This window comes from Rhipicephalus sanguineus, chromosome 10, assembly GCF_013339695.2.
Source record: "Rhipicephalus sanguineus isolate Rsan-2018 chromosome 10, BIME_Rsan_1.4, whole genome shotgun sequence".
NCBI classification, from domain to species: domain Eukaryota; kingdom Metazoa; phylum Arthropoda; class Arachnida; order Ixodida; family Ixodidae; genus Rhipicephalus; species Rhipicephalus sanguineus.
This window is the reverse complement of record NC_051185.1, coordinates 65,996,657-66,009,815: the sequence shown is the minus strand read 5'-3', so window position 1 is coordinate 66,009,815 and position 13,159 is coordinate 65,996,657. Positions and strand designations below refer to the sequence as shown.

At 44.6% G+C, this 13,159-nt stretch overlaps 1 protein-coding gene across 1 annotated transcript; it reads left to right on the top strand.

The window, feature by feature from the left end:
* Positions 1–11,892: 11,892 nt before the first annotated feature.
* On the top strand, positions 11,893–13,066 carry LOC119372038 (bladder cancer-associated protein). The gene has a single exon (XM_037642480.2). It carries the CDS (start codon positions 12,026–12,028, stop codon positions 12,272–12,274), a length of 249 nt encoding a protein of 82 aa, XP_037498408.1. The 5' UTR covers positions 11,893–12,025; the 3' UTR covers positions 12,275–13,066.
* The last annotated feature ends 93 nt before the right edge of the window (positions 13,067–13,159 follow it).

The window sequence follows — 13,159 nt, the reverse complement described above, 5'->3', positions numbered from 1 at the left end:
TTGTTAAGGAATGGAAAGAAGCCTGGCATCACACATCAAAATGTTCTGGAATTAAGCCACTTGACAGCACAGAAGAAAGTTAACAACAGCATGCATCCACTCTTTATGGACAGCATAACTAAACTCATTTCTACAGGGAAGGGATCATAGGAAAACAGAGGAGTTGTTGCTTGAATTAAAAAGAAAGGTAAGTCTATAACAAAAAGGAGGTATTAGTGAAGAACGATGTGCACTGGATTTAAAAAAGAAGCCCGAAGCGGCTTATTCTCAAAGCACAGTACTGACGTAATCCGAAACATCAGCCAACCAGTACTTCACAAAGCACATCATGCCATACAACTTTGGGAGGTGCACAAACAAATGGACACGAGTAAATTATCACTTGCACATAGCACAAACTTGGTTAAATGCATATCGACATGAGAACAGCCTTCAACATTCATTGTAACATCCAATGAGCTTGGTGTCCCACTTGTCCTAATGAAATGCATGTCCTTTCTGAAATTAAAGTGGCCAATTACACTGGGGCAAGGGCAAACTAGCCACAACCATGACCCTTCTATAGTCGCATACAACTTTAGAAGTCCGCAGCATTTCCTCCTCAAAGGCGGATGCACAGAAGCCTCCACCAATGGGCGTGCACTCCAGACTGACGTCATGAGCGGGACAGCCGGTGACACCACCTTCGGAGGACACTGCCGAGTTCATGGGCAGGAGTATTTCATTGGCCGCGGAAATGATAGGTTACTGCATTTCGGTCGTCTGGGCAGGGCCTCCCTGACTTCTTAAGTTGTATACGACTATGGTCATTGACTTTAAGGCACAAAATGAGCCGCACACCATCACACGCCTTCTCAGTCTTTTCTGTCAAAGCTTGCATACAAACACCCATCAGGAAAATGTTGTCTGCATTTCTGAGTCTTTGAGCGGCGCATAAGTTTGTGCTTCCTCGCACAATCGCAGGGACAGAGATGGCACTGGAAAGGTCACTCGCAGGCGTGGGTGCGAAGGTGCGTGACCAAGTTGCACTTCTGATTGAAGGCTTTGTCGCAGTAACTGCACTTGTAAGGCCGCTCGCCCGTGTGTATTATTTGGTGTTTCTGCATCTCGGAGGTGTGACTTGTAGTATAGCCACACACAGCACACATCAGCACACGCTTTCCCTTCAGGGGTCTCTGGTGACGCGGCCGACCACGGACACAGGGAACGGCAACCAAACCTGCAATAGTCGAAATGTTGAATCTTCAGCAAACGACAGAATTGATGGGACTGACAAGTGATCAGGAGGTGTGATTAGATCGTGGTGGAAATGAAAAGACTGAATTATAGTGACGGATTCAAGCATCCTTTTCGCAATCTTAGTAGGATTTATGGTTTTAAATCGTGATGAAAAGTCACTAAAAATGGTATGTTGCACAGCCTAGCAGAAGAGCCTTGAAGCTAGATGACAGGTACCATAAAATGTGGTTGTCGGTCCCTTTAACATGGGAGGGCAAGATAAAAAAGCCAGCAATTACTACACTACACTGGGGCAAAAGTGTGTTTGACAGTTAAAAATGAGGAAAGATGCAATTATGAAAAGAACATGCACATTGACGTCAGAAAAAGCACAGCACCGACAAAATAGATGCCACAAAAAGCACAGCGCTGATAACATACAGATAAAAAAAATAGCATCACTGATAACATAAACATCAGAAAAAGCACAGCACTGATAACAGAGATGCCAGAAAAAGCATAGCACTGATAACATACACACCAGAAAAAGCACAGCACAGATAACACAGATGCCAGAACAAGCATAGCACTGATAATATAGATGCCAGAAAAAGCACAGCACTGATAACTTGTGATGCTGTCCACACACGAGAAAGAACACAAGGGATGCATTTAAATTTTTTTTATAAATGCCTCCACAACTGCACCAAAATTATTTTCATCAATGTGGTCAATTCCAATACGTTTAGGACAATTAACTATACATTTTTGCACACTATCCTAAGGGCAGCTATGCAGGATGTTGCCCAACTTTCTCTTTCATGCCATGTTTCTCATAAGCAACTCATACAGAGCACATGCCAGTAAATGAGTGTTAGCATGATACCCCAAAGCATTCGGATGCATAAAGGGAATAAAGATGCCAGCGAATGTATGCCACGCAAATTCAAGTTTAGAGGCAAAGATGGTATGATGTCACTTCGTCTTGTCCGCTAGTTAGCTATCAAAAGAGGCGTTTTTCGAAAAGAGTAAGTGAAATCTGATACTGATTGGCTAGCATTCAGAGAATGAGTTTCGTTCACACACTGGTGAGCCCATACACATGTGCAGGGAACCAGAAATCCCGTACAAAAAGTTGCCCACCCTTTCCCAAGCAATATTTACTCTGCTGTTATTTTCTGCTGACAGCAGAACATTGCAGAAAGTTTGGTGCGGTCCACAACGTGATCAACGTGAAAAATAAGGAGCCACCACAGGAAGCAAAACGGTGGGAAAAGAGAACAACTAGAGTTGGAGCCACACGATGCCACTTCACATTTCTGACCGGTCACAATGTGGTTGAGCAATAACAAACTGCGTCGTGTGCAAGGAACTCATTGACAGAGATTCGTTAAAGAGTATAATTTCGTTAATCTAAGAGTACATGGTAATGGTAATAATAATACGCCAAGAAACAATGGCTACAACAGTCATGGCTTAGTCTGCCATCTGTGGGTCATGGCAAGGTTCAAGAAAACGACCCACACATAACAGAAAACCAGGTGGCAATCCAATTCCGGCATAGAGATAGCATGTCTGTGGTATGTAGAAATGCTACATGGAATGCTACAGTGAATGTAACAGCAGGTGCTCAAAATTTACACATTATGCAATACATTCTTTATATAACAACAGGTGTGCCAACATTCGCTTAGTAAAGGTGCGACCAAGGAACGGGAAGATACCAGCCATAACACATCAAAACATCCTGGAAGCCACTCTGCGGCACAACAGAAAGTTAATAACAGCATGTCAACTCTTTAACCATTTCAGGCGCGACATATGTAAAAGTGTTTGTATGTGAGCCAAATTTACACATTATTTTAGAGCACTCGATCGATATCGTCTTGCAGAAATATAATGTCATAATACGTCGACTTTTGTGTTTTACAGCAATTAATCTGAATTAAATTGTAATCAAATATCTACTTATCCTGAGTTCATTGATGTTCTGTTTTTCCATAAATAGCATAAAATCTAGATAGAAATATAGTCCAATGTCATTTTTGCTTATATTCATCTTGAGCAAAGAAAAATTACACTTTTGACATGTCTCCTGGAAAGCAGCACGTTGAATGACTTGTCGAACATGGAGTGCCCTCAGCAAAGTGATCATATGCAACAGTACACTGCAAAATGAAGATAAATGAAGACACATTTATAACGCAGCAGGTTCAATTCATCCACACCTCAATGTATCTCGCTCTTTGTTGGCCAATAGTTGACACAACTAGCACAAACATGTTGCGAAAACAATTGTATACAAAGGGTCTCAAAGGTTTAAATACAATGACACTAATCTCACTGCTACAGAGAAGGGATCCTAGGAAAACTGAGATTTTGTCTCTTGAAAATAAATAAGGCAGGGCAGGTATAAGTCCAGAAGGATATACATTGGCTTTTGCAGAAATGAAACAAAAAGTGGCTCGCTTTTAATGTGCAGTAATGATGCATTTGTAAACATCAGGAAACCAGTACCTCACAAATAGCTTCATTCAGTACAACTTTGGCACATGAATAAACACATGGATGAGAATACGCAATCAGTTGCTCAGACAACACATAGTCATTATCATACCAAGAGGCATGCAGAAAAAGAAAAGCCAGGCGGAAACACAGAGTATTGAGCAACACGAAATTCTCTCCACATACTCTCCCCATGACACCCTTGCACGTTTCTGCCTTGAGCAGTGGATGGCTCATGTTGTGCTAGTAAAAAAAAAAAAGAGAGAGAGAGAGGCAGGTAATATCAATGTAACATCTGTTGTGCAATTTTAAGAAAAATTCATTTCCTCAAAATGCGAAGGCATTTGTTATCAGTGATAATTTGTGTCACAGTGGCACTCTTCAACGTGGCACTGCAGTATTGCCTGCTGCAGTAGTCGACGGAAAAGTGAAAACGCTCACTTTTGTGTCCTTCTGTGCAGTAAGGTTGCTTATTGCGCTGCGCACTGCAGTTAGGCTTTTTGGCACGTCGACGTGATTGAACGAAAAGTTCACGACGCTTTCCATGGCCCCCAGCAACCTGTAACATGTTTTGGAACTCGCGTCATCAGTTGGCGGTTGTGCGCTGACAAAAAATGAACAAGTGTGCTGAAAATGCGACAAGCGTTTGACGCTATCGAGCGATAACGCTAACTCGTTTTGAAAGTGCGCATTGATCGCACGTTTCAAAACGCCTGGCAACATATAACGGGTCGATGTGGGAAAAAAAGTACCCTGTGCCTCGAAAAATCCTGCTACAGCTCAACGGAAAATGAGTGTTCCACCTACTCATTTATTTCGAACATTCGTCGAAAGTTTTTTGTCGTTCCCAGCATCCCTGTTCAGGTTGTGCATCGTGCTTCATTGCGGATGCAGTAGCAAAATATTGTGTTCAGGAGCTGTCGACTGTCTGTGCTCATGGGTCTCAAAGAAGAGAGAATAAGGTCGGGTAATTGACCGCATTATATCATGATGATACAAATGGTGCTGTGTCTGATGCCACAACGCTCCCAACGCAATGTTTATAGAAGAAAACTGCGCTTGTTTGAAATCTTGGTCATTAAGCACTTGTGTCCCTTCGTGTCTTCTAGCTTTTCTACATGATCTAAATGTGAAAGCGACACATGCTTGTGATCAACATTTTTCAGTTGACACCAACCAATGAAGCTTTGCAATACAAGAGGGCTGCTTGCATTAACAAAATGCTGGCTGCGCACTTTGTTCTTGCTTTTTTAACCATGCAAAATAAATAGTTCTTTCATTCACAAGGTGTCTTGCATCTATTTTCTGGACTTACATACTGTATAGGGAGCAATTTCCATGGTGTTTTGTGTGTAGCGCTCACAATTTTGAGTATTTGCCGGTGAAAGAAAATTTCCGCACTTAATCTATAGAGAAATGAAACCCGGAGACCACACTGGTGAATGACTGTGGCTTTAACAAAAAGGAAAGCGCTCTGGAAAAATAAAAAAGACACAGCCTGGCACAGCACGCTCTAACTTTCAATTCATCGTGGAATAGCGCAAAGAAACAAAGGGACACAGGCTAGACTAGCTCGGCTTTCCTTACTACTAATTTTCAAACTGAGCAAGCACAAAACCAACTATTCCATAGCTCAGCATCTCGCTGCTTGGTGTGTTAAAGTGCATTTATTGCGAAAGGGAGGCTGACCCTTTGCTGCATTGCTCTATTTCAGTGTCCCTTCCTTCTGTTGGTTCCCTTTCACTTGAGCATAGACTGCAACATTCATAGTAAACATAAGGTTGTGTGTCGTGTATGTACTATCTGCGTCAAATGAAACCCGAACAGCGGCAAGCCTTCGCAATGGTATAGTGCGCGCCATCCTGTCATCACCATTGACAGGCGCGCGCATCTGGTTTGGCCGCGCTGCGCATATGCGCTCCCATCCATGGTGATTAATGGACGGCGCGCACTATACCATTGCGAAGGCTTGCCACTGTTCGGATTTCATTTGACGCAGATAGTACATGTCCTGTTGTCATGCATGTTCCTTCTGTCGTTGAAGTGGCTCAGTGGCAGGCTTCACCGGGGTGGGGACAAACCAGCCCCGACCTTAGTGAATCCAACCCAGCGCTCGAAGCCACAAAATGAGACGCACACGTAACGTGCCTTCTCAAGCCTTTTCTTTCACAGTTCACGCGCGAACGACACTAGTGCAGAAGATGTGCGCCCTTGTGAGTCTTCAAGTGGTCCGTAAGTTTGTGCTTCCTCGCTGAATTCCAGGGACAGAGGTGGCACTGGAAAGGTCTCTCGCCGGTGTGGATGCGTCTGTGAGTGGCCAAGTGCTGCTTCTGCCTAAAGGTCTTGCCGCAGTATTCGCACTTGTGCGGGCGCTCGCCCGTATGTATCTTTTGGTGGTCTCGCATGTTGAGGCTGTGACTTGTAGTATAGCCGCACACAAGACACTTCCGCAGTATCCTCCCCTCGGGACAGCGCTGGCGAGGCGGTCGGAGGGGGCTATGGCATTCATCGGACGAGCCTGCGCAGTTAAAAATAGTGCATTTTCAGCGTTGATACTGCAAATACTGCAGGGCAAGATAGGGAGGCTAACGGTGTACAACTACTCTACACTGGGGTGAGAGTGTGAAGAAAGTTAAATACGAGGAAAGATGAAACTATAAAATAATCAGGTGTATAAATGTCATAAAAAGTAGAACAATTCGATTGCAGTACACTTGAGCAAGAACAGCAGAGATGCAACAAAGGAGCCCTGCGACACTTTTCCAAGTAATCATTGAATGACCTCACCATGAGTTTACTGCCTCACGAACGTTTCCAGAATTTGTCAGGTACGAAGGAAGTTACAGAGATTTTCCACACTCTTTAGGTGCTTCCTCTCTCCTTTCGTCCCAGCGAGCACGCTGAAAACTACGCAGGAGGATATAACAAGAGGGCAAGAAGCTATGTTTGTACAGCAGCGCACGTCATGACCTCGATAACTTTCTTTTCTTTGAATGCGTGGCTCACTCTCAGTGTGATCATGAGCGTGCTTGTCTAATTCTACACTGTGTATTTCTAGCACTACAGAGTGCAGTGCGGCCACTTAATGGCGCACCACGGCAGCCACGGCAACTATGCAGCTCAAGATGCTCAATTCAGCCAATGGCCGTAAACCAAATTGATATCATACGCCAAACTGCACTTGTGGCATCATTTGTCAAGAGAAGGGCAAGAGATTTCTAGCCAATTTTGAAACCTAATCGTAAATTCGATGCCATGTGCTGCGCTATAATGTTTGGCTCACATGTTCATAGGAGCCTCGCTTACTGATCGGCAGCATTTTCTGATGATGTTCAAAGATTGTTGCAAGGCCCCTTTAAAATTTCCTCACTAGTGCCTTCACAAATGCACCGTAATAATTTCCGTTGATGGGCTCAATTCTAAAATATTCAGTGAGATTAACAAAGCATCTTTGCACAGTATAGTATGGGCAGTAACACAGGATGTTGCCAGAGTTTCACTTCTATCTCATGTTTATCAATAGCAACTCATCCAGAGCATACGTAAGTGAGTGTTGGCAAGGTACCTGAAGGCATTCAGCTGTATACATGAGATGAAGATGCCAGTGCATGTATTCCTTACAAACACATGCACACATGCAAGTTTGGAGGCATAAAGTTTACAGTATCACTTCATCCTATCTGCTACTTTTCTCTCAAACAAGTTTGCAGCATTCTTTAAAAGAGTAAATAAAATCTGACACCTATTGTTGGCGTGCAGAGTACAAGTTTTGTTCAGTTATTTCTGCCACCATACAAATGGGCAGCGAACCAGAAATGTCATGTGAAAGTTGGCCACGCATCCTCAAGCATTATTTAATTGGCCATTATTTCTCATCAATAGTATTACATCACAGAAAGTCTGGTGTAGTACACAACCTCAGAACCATGGTAAAAAATAGAGCCACCACAGAAAGCAAAATGGCAGGGAAAAAAACAACAACAGAAGGTAGAGTCACAAGATAACCCTATTTCCGACCGATGCTGATGAAGCTGAGTGGCAACAAACTGCGATGTGCGCAAGGGCCTCGTCGACATGGATTCAGTGCTCACCATACATGGAATTTTCAGTAAGCACCACTTGCACAAGTCCTACCACTGCCAAAAAGTTAAACTCACGTTACTAGCCAAGAAAGAAATGTCAGCCCCGCCTATAAAACCACAGAGCACCTGCCTTTCAGCAGTGAAGTACAGTCGTGCTAGCTGGTTTCCGCTCAAACCGCAAGTACTTTTTCGTGGCTAATGTAAATAATATGCACATGAAAAGGTAAAGGTTTGCCGTTACTGCCTAAAACATTATGTTTGGCTGAGTAGTGGTGCCAGAATCCCGGAAAAAATTCACCGGGACGTTAAAAGTTTCCAACCTAAAGCCTTAATGAAAACCAGCAGATAATGAAGCCAAGAAAGGTATAGGGGATAGTAATTGTACTGTTTCAAGTGTATCGTAGTAATGGTGATATAGATGTGACGAAAGTAAAGGGACAAAAACACAACTTGCCGCTGGCAGGGACTGAATCTTCAGATCGTGTGAAGAAAGTAAAGTGGATGAATTAAAAGACAACTTGCTGCCGGCAGGAACTGAACCTGCAACCTTCGGTTCATGTGAAGAAAGTAAAGCGGATGAAAAGACAACTTGCCGCCGGCAGGAACCGAACCTGCAATCTTCGGTTCATGTGAAGAAAGTGGATGAAAAGACAACTTGCCGCCGGCAGGAACTGAAACCTGCAATCTTCGGTTCATGTGAAGAAAGTAAAGTGGACGAAAAGGCAACTTGCCACCGGCAGGAACCGAACCTGCAATCTTCGGTTCACGTGAAGAAAGTGGATGAAAAGACAACTTGCCGCCAGCAGGGACTGAAACCTGCAATCTTCGGTTCATGTGAAGAAAGTAAAGTGGACGAATAGACAACTTGACGTCGACAGGGACCGAACCTGCAATCTTCGGTTCATATGAAGAAAGTGGATGAAAAGAGAACTTGCAGCCGGCAGGGACCGAACCTGCAAGCTTCGGTTCATGTGAAGAAAGTAAAGCGGATGAAAAGACAACTTGCCGCCGGCAGGAACCGAACCTGCAATCTTCGGTTCATGTGAAGAAAGTGGATGAAAAGACAACTTGCCGCCGGCAGGGACTGAAACCTGCAATCTTCGGTTCATGTGAAGAAAGTAAAGTGGACGAAAAGACAACTTGCCACCAGCAGGAACCGAACCTGCAATCTTCGGTTCACATGAAGAAAGTGGATGAAAAGACAACTTGCCGCCGGCAGGGACTGAAACCTACAATCTTCGGTTCATGTGAAGAAAGTAAAGTGGATGAAAAGACAAATTGCCGCTGGCAGGCACCGAATCGGCAACCTTCGGTTGTGAAGATTGCAGGTTCGGTCCCTGCCGGAGGCAGGTTGCCTTTTCGTGCACTTTACTTTCTTCACATCTCACAATTACTACGATGCACTTAAAACAGTACAATTAACATCCCCTACACCTTCCTTGGCTTCGTTATCTGCTGGTTTTCATTAAGGTTGTGTCAAACAACAAGAAACGAGCCCTTAAAGTTCCCTTCCTTCATTCAACCTAAGACCAGCGACATAAACATGGGTCTGTTGGGAAAGCCAACAATGTGAAACACTCGAGGAGTGCCCGATGTCATTGAACTGAGCTAGCGCTATCGGTCTTGGGCGAACCACTTATGCAAATTTTTTGTGGGAGGAGCTGACATTTTGCTTAGGCCATAACAGAGTGTAGTAGAGGGCCGGAATATGGTAATCACGTGTCTCGAGGTTCTCCGTGCTAATTTTGGCACTTATATCTAAGCACATTTTTTCCCCACCGTGATGCCTGCATTTCACTGAACAGCCGAGCGTGCCAATTTCATAGCCTCTGCAAAAATGTGTAACGCCGACGTAAGAGGAGCCACAGTGCAGCGATGACAGTGGAATTGTTCATTAAGATGCCAAGATCTGAAGTTGGTTTCAGTATTTGTTGGCTTTGCTCCTTTTATGCTGTCTTCGGTCTGCTAACCAGCAGAATGGTAGAAGCATCTGTAAAGAATGAGAGAGCACAGCACATACAGGTTGTCCCGCTTAACTTGGGTCCCCAAGAAAGAAAGATTAAAGGCACGTCGGAAGCAAACTGAACAGAGCGCATACTATTTGCACTGGCGTATAGTTACTCAGGCTATTTTTTATTTCCCCTTAACTAACTCATTATGCTTAATTACCAAACCTTCAATGATTGGCTGAGGACTCAAAGTATGAATGCATAGTTGTAGGGACCCTCCAGAAATCACTGAGTGAATTGTTTCCTGTGCAATACTCCCCATGTAGTCCTTTTTTCCATGTTGCAAAGAAAGCCCACTCATTTGCCGCGTTGCAAGAAAATTAGTTAAGAACAGATGGAAAAACTTTAATAAGGAGAATATAAAGAATAGCCTAAGTGAGCAACACTCCCCACATAGTCCTTTCTTCCACATCGCAAAGCCCACTTATTTTCCACATTGCAAGAAAATTAGTTGAGAATGGATGGAAAAACTTTATTAAGGAGGAAAAAAACAGCCTGAGTGTTCGGTTTAATTCGCTTCCGATGCGGCTTTAATGTTTTAAGTTTTGGCCCACGTTACGTCGGACAGCCTGTATAGAGATTTCAGCTGAATAAAACTGAAATGGAAGTGTCGAGCACATGCGAGAATATATATTACAGCATGCTTTATGCGCCAATATGTCAAGTACGTCATCAGAGCTTGTATGAGTCCTCTCACCCTGCTCCCAAACATGCAATTGCAGCTACGATTGTCAGCAGCACTAATTGGTTGAAAATGCAAAGACGCTTGTGATTAGATTTACATATATGTTAAGGAAATTCCATGTTGTTAAACTTACTCTACTGCCTTTGATATCTCATTGATGTATCAGTCAGGTTAAATACTAGTCAAACATTATGGGTCTTCCGAATATAAAACGCTTAATATTTTCAATTTGCCGTACGCTTATATGCAATGCGCCTGCCAGAACAAGGAATCTTGCATTCAGAGTTTGGCTTCCTTATTTTCCTGAAGTACAAGATCTTGCTCCGTTTAAAAAAATGTCATCCTTGACACACATACGCTACTCGTGGGTCTCTGAACATTTGACAATTAAGTGACGGCCTTACAGTATGCAATCTTTCTTAGAAATAATCTGGTTGTGAGATGAGATCCTATTCCGCAACACCTTTCTCGCTCCACTTCTTCACACCAAGTAGGAGAAGCAAAAACAACCAGAAAAATGAGGGGCGAGCGCTTATCGTTGTTGATACTTGCACATTTGTGATGCGAAGAGCATAAATAGCGTGGGGGTTGGGGGTTAAGCTTTCACAATCGGAGCAAATTCACGGCTCCTCCACAAAACTCCGTGGATATGTAACCTGCCCTTGCTTCCCCACAAAGCCTTGTTTAAGGGCGATGCATTTGATACAAGCACGGGTAAAGACAGCGCGCGAATCAAAGGCTGTATCAGACCGCGACACAGGACCCACAAGGCTACTTCCAAACTGCATTATGAGTCAAACCAGAGTCCATTGATGGACTCTGGTCAAACCAAACTCAGTCAAGGTGTCCTACGCCATTCGGCGAGTTCAAAGGAGTTTTGTTCTTTTCATGAACGCTCGAAAGCCGAGGGCACATCCGTGTAGCACGCAGTCCTTGAGTCATCACTTCTGCTGATCCCCGCAAAGGTAGGGCACACAACAAGAACAATGTGAACACTCGCAGGTCAGGAACAACAAACACTGCACGGTGATGTTACAAAACACACGCACGTGTCATCTTTCAAATTACTATCTGCTATTCCCCTCCCTTCTTGCGGAAGTAGCGAAAGTTATCCTTGCTGCTGCTAATAACGATGGAGCTTTTATAGACATGGCGCTAATTGTGAAGTGGAAAAAATATTCCAATTGCTTACGCTAACTCTTACAAACGCTTTTTAAAATACGATAACATTGAACTTCTAAGCACAATACACCGATACGTGGCCTTTGAGGTTAGATACGACAAAGCGCCGGCGCGTTGCCGTAGCCAATCTCGGAGGCCACGTGCAATGCCTCTTTGGACCAAGTCGCATCCAACTGGTTCTATAAACGTTGGCCGCATCGACAGCGACGTCGTCACGCTGCCAGCCGCCATGATTGTTTTCGTCAACTTTGATAAGTGAGGTCGGTCTGGCGACACGCAGGCGCATTTCGTAGACCACTCGGACCTGTATTCGACGCAGCGGGCGAAGAAAAAAAACCACAGCCATGTATTGCCTGCAGTGGCTCATTCCCGTGCTGCTCATACCCAAGCCCATGAACCTGGCGTTGGTTCAGAATCACGTGATGTTCATGGTCCTCTACCTGACTGGATTCTTCCTGGAGCGCAAGCCGTGCACCATTTGCAGCCTGGTGTTCATCGCCGCCGTGTTCCTCATCTGCTACAGCGGCATGGGGAACTGCATCTTCTCGCTATTCGTCAACTGCAATTCGGTGACCTGCGAGCCGGGCACGTAGCGTTTGCGTCGTGCCTGTTGTTTTTTTTTGTGTTCTTTTTTTCTTCGCCTGCCTGACCTCCCCCCCACCCCTTCCCGTTTACCTCGCCACATCGAGGGTATTCGTCGTGTCGCCGTCGACTTTTCTGCACCTGTGGAAAATGAAAACTGCGATCTAGAAATGGTGGATGACCTTACTGCTACTACGACGCATTCACGGGACTGCCTGAAGAGCCGCCCACCTCCCCACCCCCCTTAAAAAAAAGAAAAAAAAATATCGCACGCGTTATGGCGCCCATACTGCGGTTGTTGGACTCTGAGCGCTTGCGTAGTTTGTGGACGGATGAGTCTTTCGCGATTGCCGAGCGAAGGAAAAGGACAGAAAGAAAACCTTCCAGTCTTCCCCGTGTGTAGTGTGTGGACTCTTCTTTGCGAAGTCTTTCTGCGGCGGCCTGCCTTCTGTACGCTTTGGATACACCCCAAACACAACACAGCGCGTCGTAATGCCTGGCTGCAAGTAGCCTGGAAGACTTTCAGCTGGCCTATGCGTACCCCCGTTTCCCGAACCTTACTCGTTCAAGCAAACACGCACTACCATGTTCCGCGTCGCAGTTTCTCGCAACGACTTTTTTGTTGTTGTTCTGACTTTCCTCCGTCCTTTACTTTTTCGCCGTTTCTTTCCTTTGTCTCTCTTGATTACTATAAGTGAACGGGGACTCTGAAAACTACAGCTGTGGCTATCGTGGTCCGTTTTTTTTTTTTTTTCGCATTTTGTCGTGGACAGTCGCGTTGCTCTCTAAATAAAGGAGTGGTGTGGCAGATTGCTGCAGATTTCTGTCGTGCGTTCCGGCCCGACGTTGCAAACCCGTGCGGGTTTTTGGAATGGCTCACAACGTTGGCCTCTCGC